Raw genomic sequence first — 14,265 nt, forward strand, 5'->3', positions numbered from 1 at the left:
TAGAAACAACATTTAAATTACACAGGTACCGTTATTGTGAGACATTACGTGTATATTTAGACTCACCTCTATGAAATTCTTGGTCTCGTATTCGATGATGTTCTGCTTAAGATGTTCACATTTCATTTCACGCTCCAGCGTATAAGCGCCCCGCAAAGTGTATTCATCGATATGTGCCATGAGATAGTCTACAATACTGCTTATGGCATCGTCCAATTGTAAAACGATTGCCGCATTTAGCATGGCAGCGAGATTGTTAACGGTAATGAGGGCCTGTCCGGTGTAACAAAAGGTTATTAGATGCTCAAAAATATCGCTATCTATATCATTTATCTCGATAACTGGATTTGTGCCTTGATTGCCATTGAAAAGGTTCTCGAAGTAAGGACTCGCTGCTGCGAGTATCAAACGATGCGCGGGTACACTGAAAACAAAAAAAAAAATTTAAATATTAATCTGTATAATTTTATGTAAGCTGAGAACAAAGTAATACTTACAGAGCCGTTGGGTTTGAAACTTTGAATGTCACATCGATTAGAGATTGTTCGTCGTAGAAGCTAAATATTTTCGCCATTATTTTCTCCATGAAGCGGTTCTGCTCACTGGAGTTTCTCTGAAGAGCAAGTGCTTGGGAAGAACTCGTGGCCATTACTAGTTATTTAACTTTCCTTCTGTAATAAGAAAATTATAATATTGATTAAAATATTTCAGATAAGTAAATGCACCTGGAAGTTTTCGTCCAAGTTGTCTGGTGTACACTAAATCTGCGTCCGATCAGTGATTGTGATCTTACCTTGACAACTTTGGTGGCGCGTTGAAGTCCGTGTCTGGTATTATGCTAACCGCAGTTTTTAATTGTAGTTATCGCAGCTTTTAATGGAACGTTCCTGAACCTCTAAGGGTGGAAAGTAAACAAAAAGATGTCTTAGTAACCTTAAGATTTCTCGCTTTTGCATTTAGTTACGCTTTATATGTTTGACACCTGCGTAGAAGTGCCATACCTGAAATAGCTCTTTCTCCAATCTACACCCAAAATCACTATTTATTAGTTTTTCGCGTGGAATTCCTTTTCTACACTGGCGGCCTTCGGCCGCGTTTCAAATAAAAATAAGTAGTTCACTTAGGTGCGAATGAATTGTAAACACCCCGCCTACCGTTAATTTTTTTTAAATTAAAAAAAACGCAAAAATTATTTATTCTTTACAATTTTTAAGTAAAAACATGTTCGTATACCGAAATGTAAGCTCACAGACGAATAAAAAGATATCGGCTCTTTATAAACCATAAGAAGTGTTCAGGGAAGCTGATTTCAATGGCCACACAGCCCGAAATAAACCACACATAAATGCTAAAAGTCGAAGAACATATAAGAATGAAAGCTTCTGGAATACCGAAAATTTTTGTAGATGACAGTTCAACTTGTTTAGATCGGATGGAAACAGCCTATGTATGGAGACAAGCAAATGCTGAGGTACATCCGCAAAATCTACGAAGCAACGTATACATAGTAGAATGGTGTGGCCATTTTCTGGACGCGAGAATTTGGAATTTACCGATGGTATTATGATCAACAGTGTGTTTCTGGACATTTTGAAATAAAATTTGCTACAAAGTGGAGCAAATTTAAATATTTCCGACAACTTTCGGTACTATGAAGATCATGTTCCGAAACACAAACCCCGAGCAAAGCTGGCTTATTTGAAACTGTCCGCACTTAGTACAAACACCAACACTGTTTCCTGATTTGAGTGGAATTGAGAATGAATCTGTGGTCAGTTTTGGATTGATAGATTCGAAATAAAGCCGCTTTAAAATGGAATGAAACAAAATTGCCCCTAACTACACAAAGAAATTGGTGGAATCCAAGCCGAAACGTATGAACGCAGTTATAGATAGTAAGAGGTATCTCACAAGGTGTTACTCAAACTAAAATTTTGATTATGTCCTTCAAAAGTGTATTTTTGGGTTTGTTACTGCGTTATTTTCGCTGTGAGGTGCAATTGAATTGAACTGCTATTACTTTTGTTATTGATTAAATAAAATAACTACAAAATCTAATTTTTTAAAGCATAAACTAAATGTGTATATCAGCCGCTGTTAAGTGGTTTTTCTGAGTTTTGGAAAAAGAAATTGGCACAATTTCGATTTCTTTGGCGCCGCGATTTGAAGATACCGTTGGAAAGAGGAAGTCCCCCCAATTAAAAAATATATAGTACCGCAAACGCTTTGTTTACGAGATATTCGACCTTAAAGTACAAAAATTCCCAAAATTCGAACATTTCAACAAGCTATTTTACCACATTAAACACACTTTGCTCACATTTTTCACTTCAAATGAATTAAATTACACTATAAATTTTTAAATAAATCTACATTTTTCACCTTTAGCAGTTTTTTTTTTACCTAAAAAATCTTTATTTTAAAAATTACAGTTTACACTCGTTTGAACCTCATTTGTTTACCAAAAATTACAACGAAATGGAGCGCTGCCATGTGATAATAAGCTAATTCGCTGAAATACCTCTTTTTCGTAAAAATTTCTCTATCCTCTGGAGAAGCTCCCCTATCCGCACATACCCCATTTATACGGAAATTCAATTTTTTACCCCTCCGCCAAAGTAGTCGGAATCGTGCCATGAAATTAGATATGAAGTAGCATTACTTCATTTAATACTTTTTATGTGATGTCATCACTTTGGCGGTGAGCCACTGCACATAAACTATTGAAAATTTCACTTTCCGCTCACGGATTTGTAATATTCACGTCAAAACAAAACAATTTAAAAATAATTATATTTTTTGCGGACTCCGTCTTTGAGGGACCTAAACTATAAATTTTCCTTATTTTTAATATACACAAGTAATGCATGCATATGTCGAAACCTACCCAATCCATATGCATATGTATGTATACTATTTTATTTTTTCCTTTTAAAACTCGGATCACACACTATGGCAGCACCACGTACATAAGTAGGTAGCTTGAAAGTTTTATTCGCTCAATTGCCCTATCAGCAGACCTAACACACAATGCGTCACCGGCTAAAGTTCTGCAAGCAATAATACAAACATTGAAAATTTGTTGTTGTTATGTGATCTGAAATGCTGACTATACATGCACATACATATGTAAGTAATATAATTTAATCGCCTAAAGAAGTCTTCTTTTTGTTGTACTTTAATAAAAATGCGTAAATTAATATGGTGCTTACCTCGTTATTGTAATAGTGTTCAGAAGCAAAAGCAATAGAAATTCAGCTTTCCGATATTTCAACACTTATACCAGGAATAATAATCTCTGCTAAGTACACTTGTCACTACACAACTCGTTAAATAAAGTTAAACTGAGATAAAGAGATCCCCAAATTCAGGGATAATGGGATGCCCAACTTATTCCAGTGTGAGAGCGCCTGAAAATAAGCGTTTGACAGTTGACTGGATTGGGTAGGTTTTGACGTTTTGCAATTGGAATGACTGGAACGACCAGATTGAAATTATACCAAAAATATGTATATGTAAACGAAGGAATTTGTTGCCGTCGTTCAAGATCGCTAATAAAAATTTAAAACAATGAAGATCCAATAAAATGTGAAATTTAAATATATTTCATGAAACGTTTTGTAATTTTATGCATAGTCGAATTAATTTTCAATTACAAATGATTAAAAGCATTTATTAATTGAGAACTAACAGGCTTAATTCATCTTATTTAGTATTGAAAGATCAAAAGTTAGTTGTTTTAATATACCATAAAATCATAAAAATTTAAGTAGTTTTGCCATATATTAAAAGTCCAAATAGAATTATCTATAATCTATTAAAGATCACTTCATTGAAATGATTTGAAACTGATCCACGCTAAATCTCTCTGTGCGAGTCTGATTTTGCGCCATCTACTTGTCAGCATTGGAAATCTGTTACATTATCACAGCTGATTTTGACACTACAAAGGGAAAAAATGTAAACAAACAAATTTTTTGAAAGCAATGATTTTAATTTTACCTGAAAATCGACTTAACAAATGAAAAACGGCATCCATTATTTCTATTATATGGAAAATATTTAAAAAAAAAGACGGCTTTTATTTCAAAATACTATATGGCAATCTTTTCTTTTGATAAATATTAAGCGATGTGAATTCTTGAATGACAATAACAGATGTTTTTTTTTTTATCTTTCTAACGGCAGTGAGAACAGGCTGATGAGTGAATGTAATTAAATGTGTCTAATACCCTTAAATTTTTAGTCTGATCATGATATATTGATTCGACCTCTGTATTTCGTATTATGACATACGTGATCGTAACGCTTCTATCGTAATCTGGCATGATGACATACGGAAACGATAATATAAACGTATCCGTTCATTCGAATCACCATTCGAACGCAAACTACCAATCGTAATAGACGGATTTATTGAAATGTGAGCAAATTTTATTAAATTTTATGTTTTTTATAATTTTTAGTAATAAAGAAAATAAACAAGACACCAATGAATGGAATATCTCATTAAAAATTAAAAAAAAAAATGTATTTATGTGAACAAAATTTTTGTATTTGAGTTGACTATAAAAATAAAATTATTTACAAGGCTAAGGACATATACATTTTTGAATTAATTTTATTAAAGAATACATCATTTGGTCTCTTATCGTTTGGTCGATTGCGGTGAGCAGGTTCGCTACCCCGGTGTCTATTTCTTGTGTGTGATAAGAATCGCAATTTTGAAGGTCATAAGTTATTTATATTTTAGGCAGATGTTCGACAGTGCAAAATATGAGTAATCTTATTTTGGCGGATCATCAAACGATATTAGTAATAATTCATTGCGCTGACCTTTTTATTTCTTTCAGAGCATACAATGAAACAATCCAACGAAAATAAAATTAAAATATTTCCCAATAGATTTGATGTTGTTTTCACTCACCATTCGATGGATTTATCATTTTGAGATTAAAACAATACACATCTTCTCCTTGCCAAAATATAATCGGATATTGTAAAGCATCATAGCAACGATGCGTTTCAGAAACACGATGTAAATGCGAATTCCTACGATGCAACACAATATCAAGCGACTGAAACTCATCTCCGACAATAACAATGGCAACTTCATCAACCGTAATAGCATTAAACCGCCTTGCGTGCTCCCCAACAGGAATTGTATCAGCTTGAATGACAATTTTATAATCATCCGACGGGGTACGATCACGGGCTGTTTGAAACAATCGAACCAATTCATTGTCATTGTGGAAAAATTTTGTTGCCGTTCAATAATTTCTCTTCTCACACTTGAAGTGAAAGAGCATGACGTTAAACTTCAACATTGGAATTCCCAACAAAATAAATTTGTAAAAATTGATAGTTTGCTTCAGGGAAAGACAGCAATGAGACTACTCTATTGTAAATCTGGCCTTAAATCTGTAGTGTAGAATTTTCAAAAAGGAGAACATAGTTTTTGCAAAGTACTTATAAATCTCTTTCATCATAACGGATGTCAGTTACCCTAAAAGGTCGAAATTACCTAAAAAGTTGGCATGAAGTTATCACGAATGACATGGGTCACACCAAACGAAGTCATTATGAAATGTATAACTCATGTTTCCGATTGAAATGTTTGTTTATTCGCCAAAAAATGCTTCGACTGTGGTGTAACTCCCAACAACAAAGAGCTCAAAGTCTCTGGAGGTGGGTTCAATACCGACAGTTTCACTTTTCCACCAGCACAACATAATACCGGCGTTTACTTTTTGAATTTGAATGCTTTGCAATACTCAACTGAACGCTCCTCGATTCAAATTTTCTAAAACCCTCGTCCTATTTTGCAAAACATCTTCTACGTACTAAATCTCTTTGCAAATGTAGCACATCATTTTCCTGTGCTCTCCTAACTGCTACCTGTGAAGCTGTACACGAACGTCTCCCAATATCATCACGTTTTGGTGGCATTATTCAAAATGACAATTCAAAATCTGCAAATAACAACTTCAAATCCACATAAAACAATAATAATTTTAATTTAAATAAACAAAAATCCAATCAAGCATAAAAATTTATAATTTTACTAAATATGCAATCATTGACACGACAATTTCCGTTAAATTCTTTGTTTCGTTGGCGTCTTAAATTATAATTTCACGTATTTGATTTAATATTGAAAATAATTAAACAATGTTAACACTTATTTGTAAAATTTGTTCAATTCTGACTGTTGTTCAAAAAATGTAAACTAAGAGAAACATATTTCACTTGGTATTGTATATTTTCCACGAAAACTCTGAAAATTGTATCGCCCTTATCAATGCGTTACAGTTTAGCTAAATGTTAAATAACATTGTCTGCCTAAATTTAACATTCTCTGTAGCTTTAATTAAATGGTTGTCAGCCGTGTGACTAGGAGCAATATCCAAGATAAGCGAGACTTTCTTTGATAAGTTGTGTTTAAATGTCAATAAACAAATAAAGATTTCTTCATATTTACATACATACATGTGTACTTGTATTGGTTAGAAGAGTTAACGCACCCTCCTCCATACACGTCACTGAACGACAATGCACCACATTAACGCGATAGACACATGACGACGCCGCTGACGAGAACACCACACACCAATACACATAAAACTGCATCCACAACCCATCATCTAATACACCATACCATCACCACCCAGCAGACCTTAAAAGGATCAACTCGATCGAAAAACGACATTTTTTCGATTCACGTCAAGTGAAACAAGTGAAAAGAATTGCGGAAAACTTGAAAGAAAAGTAAAGATTTTGGAAGAAGTGAATTTATAATTTGAATCTGAAAATCGAATTTTTAAAAGATAAAAATAAAGAGTGAAAATTTAATTGTGGAATATAAATGAGTATGTATGTATGTATATGGTCCTCCGAGTTATAGTGACAGGCACAAACGATTTTTAAGAACCCAAAAAAACAAAAAAATTATGCGGTTAACAATGCGCAAACATACATACATACATACGTATATAACAACACATAAAAACAAGTAAGGAAGAACTAAGTTCGGGTGCAACCGAACATTTTATACTCTTGCAACTTGCAAAAATCAAAGCCAGGAAAATATGTACTTTAAAGTGTAAAAGCAATCATATAGCGTAAAACCGGCTGGATGTTCGAAAATCCTGCTATTAGTTATATACTTAGTTGCTAGGCCAAGTTTTCGCTCAAATTTATTTATTTTGGGCACATAGATATACTGTTATGAGTAAAACAAGCTCTCTTATTTTCATTAAGATAACTCACATATACATAATTGCTCTTTTGTTCAAATGATAGTCGTAGATAGTGTTGCGTTATAATCGCAAAACTGTGGTCAAAATAATTTCGCTACGAAGCCATGTGACACCAACATTAATAAAAAACTAACAACAACATATCTATGTAGTTCTCGAAACGGCACAAAATGCTTCGGCATACATTTAAATTTCTACTGAAGCATTTTTAGCCACGCCTTGAGCTTTCCAATGAAGCGAACTTCGCTGCTTTCACATAGGAATGACACATCCGAGAGATCGTTCACTTCATGCGAGCGCGACAGTTCACCCAGAGATAATTCCGTATGCCTACAGTACCCTGCAACATGTTGAGCAATGAGTGGGAAATCAATTTTTATGTTTAATCATTTCAGTGAATATTAATAAAAAATTACATAACTGATAAACGATTTCTATTGCCTTCTACCGCCATTTGCGCGTTTGAGTCACATTCATATAAGTCAACTACTGTAGCTCCTTGCTCTTAAAAATTTTAAATACTTTTATAAGATACTGTACACCGAACAATCAAGCTAGCATGTCGGGCCAGAGAACATAAAGCATATGTTTTTAGTTTCTCTGTCCAGTCAACTGTCAAACGCTTATTTTGAGGCTCTCTCACACTGGAATAAGTTGAGGATCTCTTTATCTCAGTTTTACTTTATTTAACGAGTTGTGTAGTGACAAGTGAACATAACAGATTATTATTCCTGGTATAAGTGTTGAAATATCGGAAAGCTGAATTTCAATTGCTTTTGCTTCAGAACACTATTACAATAACGAGGTAAGCACCATATTAATTTACGCATTTTTATTAAAGTACAACGGAAAAGAAGACGATTAAATTATAATACATACATACATATGTGCATGTATAGAAATATCAAACTGGTGCGCTGGTACGACACAAAGTGCCAGTCAGCATTTCAGATCACATAACAACAACAAATTTTCAATGTTTGTATTATTGTTTGCGGAACTTTAGCATTGTTTGTTAGGTCTGCTGATAGGGCAATTGAGCGAATAAAACTTTCAAGCCACCTACGTGGTGCTGTCATAGTGTGTGATCCGAGTTTTAAAAGGAAAAAATTAAATAGTATACATACATACATATGTATGTATGCATTTACTTGTGTGGCACGGTTCCGGCGGGGTAAAAAACCGAATTTCCGTGTAAATGGGGTATGTGCGGATAGGGGAGCTTCTCCAGAGGAGGAATATTCAAAAATAATATAAAAATAAGTAATATTTTTAAAATATTCACGTTTAAAAGTTCACTAAGAACACGTGGTATTTCTCTATGTTTCACTAAATTTTTTCACGTTTTTTACTATGTACATATATTCAAATATACACTCTAAGCATTGAAATAAGCTCACATTTCACATTTATTTTGTAATTTTTCAGCCAAATTTAGTAATTTAAAAATCACTTACCAAATTTATGGCTGAAAAGCTTAGAGTGTTTATATTTACGAGGAAAACCAGCTTTGCCACACCTTAAAAACCAAAAGTGAAGGATTTTTCAGTGTTTCACAGCGATTTCTTTGTTTGTACTTTCAAGTGATTCTTTTTTCTTTATTAACTATAAAAAAAACTATAAAGATTTTTCGAGCTAAAATTGAATATGTGAACACTTTTCCATACACATACATACATATATGAATATTTGAATAATATGTGATTTATATTTAAAAAAACACAGATAAGTAAAATCGTGTGATAATATTATAATATTTATATGATTGTAATATAAAGAAAAAAGAAATCTGAATTGTGCCAATTTAATTTTCCAAAACTCAGAAAAACCACTTAACAGCGGCTGATATACACATTTAGTTTATGCTTTAAAAAATTAGATTTTGTAGTTATTTTATTTAATCAATAACAAAAGCAATAACAGTTCAATTCAATTGCACCTCACAGCGAAAATGATGCAGTAACAAACCCAAAAATAAACTTTCGAAGGACATAATCAAAATTGTAGTTTGAGTAACACCTTGTGAGATACCTCTTACTATCTATAACTGCTTTCATACGTTTCAGCATGGATTCCACCAATTTCTTTGTGTAGCTAGATACAATTTTGTTTCATTCCATTTTAAAGCGGCTTTATTTCGAATCTATCAATCCAAAACTGACCACAGATTCATTCTCAATTCCACTCAAATCAGGAAACAGTGTTTGTTAGGGTGGGTCGATTCCGGAATTTTTTCGATTCGGTATTTCCAATAGTGCGGAAAAGTTGCCTTAGTACTTCCTGATTCCAATGCAACTTTTTGTTTTGAGATCGGATTGCATCTTCAACCCGAACCTCGGCCTTGAAATTTCGGAAATTCGCCTAAAATCGTGAAATTGTCTACCTAGCACCTGAAATACGCATCTCATGGCAAAATGTATAAAACAAAAGTTATTTGTCACGTCATTTGCTACCGAAATGGTATGTGATCATGGCCGTAGGACGAACCGTTCCCGAGATACGAGCGAAAAGGCGGCGCGCCACAGCGAAGGTGAAAATCGGCTTGCGGCCACACTTCTTGACGTTGATTTCGCCGAGTGCTATCACTCACATTCATTCACCTACGCCAAAGGACACGTTCGGATAGGTATCCACACAAATATTTTTTCATCGAGTTCCTTCACTCTTGTCGTTGATTTCGCCAGGTGCTATCACTTATATTCTCTCAACAAAACACAGAACTCAAAATGTCTGTATCTAAATTTAAATTTAGACAGAAATGTCCTGTGTTTGGCATATATCCGTACAATCTCTCTAAGTCCCAGTTACCTACTTACCAGGATGTTCTTTTGTGTTATCAGTTTGAAAGATTTGGTATAGGGCGACTCCGAGGCGACAACTATGAACCTAGGAGTAAAGAGGTTACAGAAATAGTTGCAAAAAAGGTTGAAAATACTTTCAAAAAGTCATCTATTCCGATAGTTTCACACACCAGAGTTGTACAAATGCTCACCACATACCATAAGAAATTTCTGACTCTTAGAAAAATGTTTTTAAGGAACCCAATAGGTTTGAGCTCTAAAAGAGACGACTTTGTCTCTTCTGCCGGAAAATTATTTGACATTGCTGCTTGTAAATGCATTTATTTTTCTTCTTTCATTTGTCCAAAGGAAAGGAAAGTTCCTATCAATGAACAACCATTTCTCTTGGACCAGAGAACCACAAGAATTGGTCGCATTGGAAGTGTTGATCTACCTGAAACAAAAAAGATTACAAAGAAAAATGAACGTAAAGAAAAGCTTTCAAAACGTCATTCAACATCAAGACTTACCAGAAAAGTATCAGCTAGAACACGTGACCATTCAGATCAGCCAGACTGTCATACAGACGACAACAATGTAGGCGCGTCGCACATTGATTCTTCGAAAAACGATGGTGATGATGAATTTTCTCTTCCATCCCAACCAAACCAAACCAAACAAAACACACTAGTATTACAACACACTGCTTTAGCTGCCCAAAGAATTGGAGTAAGTGATAGAGCAGCGGCCTTGATTGTTTCATCGGCTTTTCTGGATGCCAAAAAAGCAGGTTTGATAACAGAGGATCAGGCTAGCTTTGTCACTGACAAATGCAAGATTAGTCGGGCAAAAAAAAGTGTTGGTGTTAAGCTCCAGAACACCGAAAGTATTGACTCCGTATATGGGCTGTATTTTGACGGCCGCAAAGACAATACACTTACACAAGTCAGCGGCGGTGAAGGTGAAAAGTACTACCGTCAAAGAGGACAATATTTCTCTTATAGCGGAACCTGGTTGTCATTACTTTGGCCACGCCACTTCTCCTTCCGGGTCAGCTGAGGATGAGACGCAAGCTATATGGCAACATTTACAAGACAATTCAGTTGATGTGGAACATCTAGAAGTTGTCGGTGCTGATGGCACCAACACGAACACAGGTTGGAAAGGTGGAATCATTCGGAAACTAGAAGAAAGAATAGGTAGGCCATTACAGTGGGTTGTTTGTCTTCTACATTTCAACGAACTTCCATTCCGTGCTCTTTTCGAACACATAGATGGTGTCTCAAAGAGTCCAAATACATTCTCTGGCGACATAGGTAAACTGCTCCCTTATTGTGAGAAGTTGCCTGTTGTCAAATTTGAAAGTTTTCCATCCTGCCAATTACCTTCTGAGGTTATTAATCCGACCCAACTTAGCACAGACCAAGCTTATCTCTATAAAATATCAGAAGCTGTTATTTCCGGTCAATTTTCCTCAGATTTAGCGTCGATGCATCCAGGTAACATGTGCAATTCAACAGAATGCTTTCTTTGCTCTTCCAGAAAACATTCTCCTTAGTATGATGACTGACGAACGGATAGAAGTCAGAAAGTTGGCCCTTGACCGTCTTCTGGCAGCTAGAGAAACAGAGTCTGACACCATAAATGGAAGAGTTAGATGTAATAAAGTGCCAAAGCTGAATTTCAAAGCTAATACTTATTACGATATGATTAACTGGAAGACTATTACCTTGACTGTTCCACCAGTTCTTTGTTCAGTTTCTAACGAAGAACTCATAAAAGGGCTGTCGGGAGACACTGCAGAGGTATGGAAATTTATTGAATTCCCCTCTCACACCGTGGCAGTCGAGAGAATCGTCAAACTGGTGACAGAGGCATCTTCTAAAGCTATTGGCCCCCAATCTCGTGATCGTTTTATACGATCTACACTGAAATCTAGGCAACAAGTGCCAAAGTTTAGTACAAAATCTGATTTTATCAATAAATTTGACACAGAATCAGACTAAAACAAGCCTGACATATGGTTGATTGGTTGGGTTGGGCTTGAGAGGAACCCGAAGAGCAGATACCTCCACGCGGTGGGTTCTGGGTGACCAATACAGGTTAGCTGAGAGCTGCAACAATTTTGACCTTGTGCTGTGGCGCGCCTCCTTTTCGCTCGTATCTCGGGAACGGTTCGTCCTACGGCCATGATCACATACCATTTCGGTAGCAAATGACGTGACAAATAACTTTTGTTTTATACATTTTGCCATGAGATGCGTATTTCAGGTGCTAGGTAGACAATTTCACGATTTTAGGCGAATTTCCGAAATTTCAAGGCCGAGGTTCGGGTTGAAGATGCAATCCGATCTCAAAACAAAAAGTTGAATTGGAATCAGGAAGTACTAAGGCAACTTTTCCGCACTATTAGAAATACCGAATCGAAAAAATTCCGGAATCGACCCACCCTAGTGTTTGTGTTTGTACTAAGTGCGGACAGTTTCAAATAAGCCAGCTTTGCTCGGGATTTGTGTTTCGGATCATGATCTTCATAGTACCGAAAGTTGTCGGAAATATTTAAATTTGCTCCACTTTGTGGCAAATTTTGTTTCAAAATGTCCAGAAACACACTGTTGATCATAATACTATCGGTAAATTCCAAATTCTCGCGTACAGAAAATGACCACGTCATTCTACTATGTATACGTTGCTTTGTAGATTTTGCGGTTGTGCCTCAGCATTTGCTTTTCTCCATACATAGGCTGTTTCCATCCGATCCAAACAAGTTGAACCCTCATCTACAAAAATTTTCGGTATTCCAGAAGCTTTCATTCTTATACGTTCTTCGACTTTTAGCATTTATGTGTGGTTTATTTCGGGCTGTGCGGCCATTGAAATCAGCTTCCCTGAACACTTCTTATGGTTTCCAGATGTGAATTTTTCCAAGAAATCTTTCCACTTTGTTGATTAAAGTTAAAGTTGGAGTACGTAAAACCTTCATTAAATATTTTATTAAAAGCCGATTTCTTTTTATTCGTCTGTGAGCTTACATTTCGGTATATGAACATGTTTTTACTTAAAGATTGTAAAGAATAAATAATTTTTGCGTTTTTTTTATTAAAAAAAATTAACCGTAGCCGGGGTGTTTACAATTCATGCGCACGTAAGAGAACTACTTATTATTATTTGAAACGCGGCCAAAGACCGCCAGTGTAGAAAAGGAATTCTACGCGAAAAACTAATAAATAGTTATTTTGGGTGTAGATTGGAGAAAGAGCTATTTCAGGTATGGCACTTCTACAGAGGTGTCATACATATAAAGCGTAACTAAATACAAAAGCGAGAAATCTTAAGGTTACTAAGACATCTTTTTGTTTACTTTCCACCTTTAGAGGTTCAGGAACGTTCCATTAAAAGCTGCGATAACTACAAATAAAAAACTGCGGTTAGCATAATACCAGACACGGACTTCAACGCGCCACTAAAGTTGCCAAGGTAAGATGACAGTCGTTGATCGGACGCAGATTTAGTGTACACCAGACTACTTGGAAGAAAACTTCCAGGTGCTTTTACTTATTTGAAATATTTTAATCAATATTGTAATTTTTTTATTACAGAAGGAAAGTTAAGTAACTAGAAATGGCCACGAGTTCTTCCCAAACACTTGCTCTTCAGAGGAACTCCAGTGAGCAGAACCGTTTCATGGAGAAATTAATGAAGAAAATATTTAACTTCTACGACGAGCAGTCTCTGATCGATGTGACATTTAAAGTTTCAAATCCAACGGCTCTGTAAGTATTACTTTGTCCTCAGCTAACATAAAACTATACAGATTAATGTTTAAAATTTTTTTTCAGTGTACCCGCGCATCGTTTGATACTCGCAGCAGCGAGTCCTTACTTCGAGAACCTTTTCAATGGCAATCAAGGCACTAATCCAGTCATCGAGATAAATGATATCGATAGCGATATTTTTGAGCATCTAATAACCTTTTGTTACACCGGACAGGCCCTCATTACCGTTAACAATGTCGCTGCCATGCTAAATGCGGCTATCGTTTTACAATTGGACGATGCCATAAGCAGTATTGTAGACTATCTCATGGCACATATCGATGAATACACTTTGCGGGGCGCTTATACGCTGGAGCGTGAAATGAAATGTGAACATCTTAAGCAGAACATCATCGAATACGAGACCAAGAATTTCATGGAGGTGAGTCTAAATATACACGTAATGTCTCA

At 35.5% G+C, this 14,265-nt stretch overlaps 3 protein-coding genes across 3 annotated transcripts in view; 1 reads left to right on the forward strand and 2 right to left on the reverse strand.

The window, feature by feature from the left end:
• The window catches only part of LOC105227330 (kelch-like protein 17), an 81,967-nt gene extending 78,917 nt beyond the window's left edge, over positions 1–3,050 (reverse strand). The window contains exons 1-4 of the mRNA XM_049459451.1: positions 2,888–3,050; positions 794–895; positions 498–671; positions 67–424 (exon numbers count right to left, since the gene is read on the reverse strand). Of these exons, the coding sequence (XP_049315408.1) occupies positions 67–424; positions 498–649 (510 nt within the window). The 5' untranslated portion in view covers positions 650–671; positions 794–895; positions 2,888–3,050. The remainder of the gene's footprint in view (positions 1–66; positions 425–497; positions 672–793; positions 896–2,887) is intronic.
• LOC125779053 (kelch-like protein 5) overlaps positions 1–3,393 on the reverse strand; it is a 293,968-nt gene extending 290,575 nt beyond the window's left edge. Inside the window, exon 1 of the mRNA XM_049459470.1 lies at positions 3,213–3,393. The gene's annotated coding sequence lies outside the window, so the exon portion shown is untranslated. The remainder of the gene's footprint in view (positions 1–3,212) is intronic.
• The window catches only part of LOC125779048 (kelch-like protein 17), an 81,703-nt gene that overhangs the window by 64,748 nt on the left and 2,690 nt on the right, over positions 1–14,265 (forward strand). The window contains exons 2-4 of the mRNA XM_049459463.1: positions 13,414–13,516; positions 13,639–13,812; positions 13,879–14,236. Of these exons, the coding sequence (XP_049315420.1) occupies positions 13,661–13,812; positions 13,879–14,236 (510 nt within the window). The 5' untranslated portion in view covers positions 13,414–13,516; positions 13,639–13,660. The remainder of the gene's footprint in view (positions 1–13,413; positions 13,517–13,638; positions 13,813–13,878; positions 14,237–14,265) is intronic.

The sequence above is a fragment of the Bactrocera dorsalis genome, chromosome 5 (genome assembly GCF_023373825.1).
Source record: "Bactrocera dorsalis isolate Fly_Bdor chromosome 5, ASM2337382v1, whole genome shotgun sequence".
Taxonomy (NCBI): domain Eukaryota; kingdom Metazoa; phylum Arthropoda; class Insecta; order Diptera; family Tephritidae; genus Bactrocera; species Bactrocera dorsalis.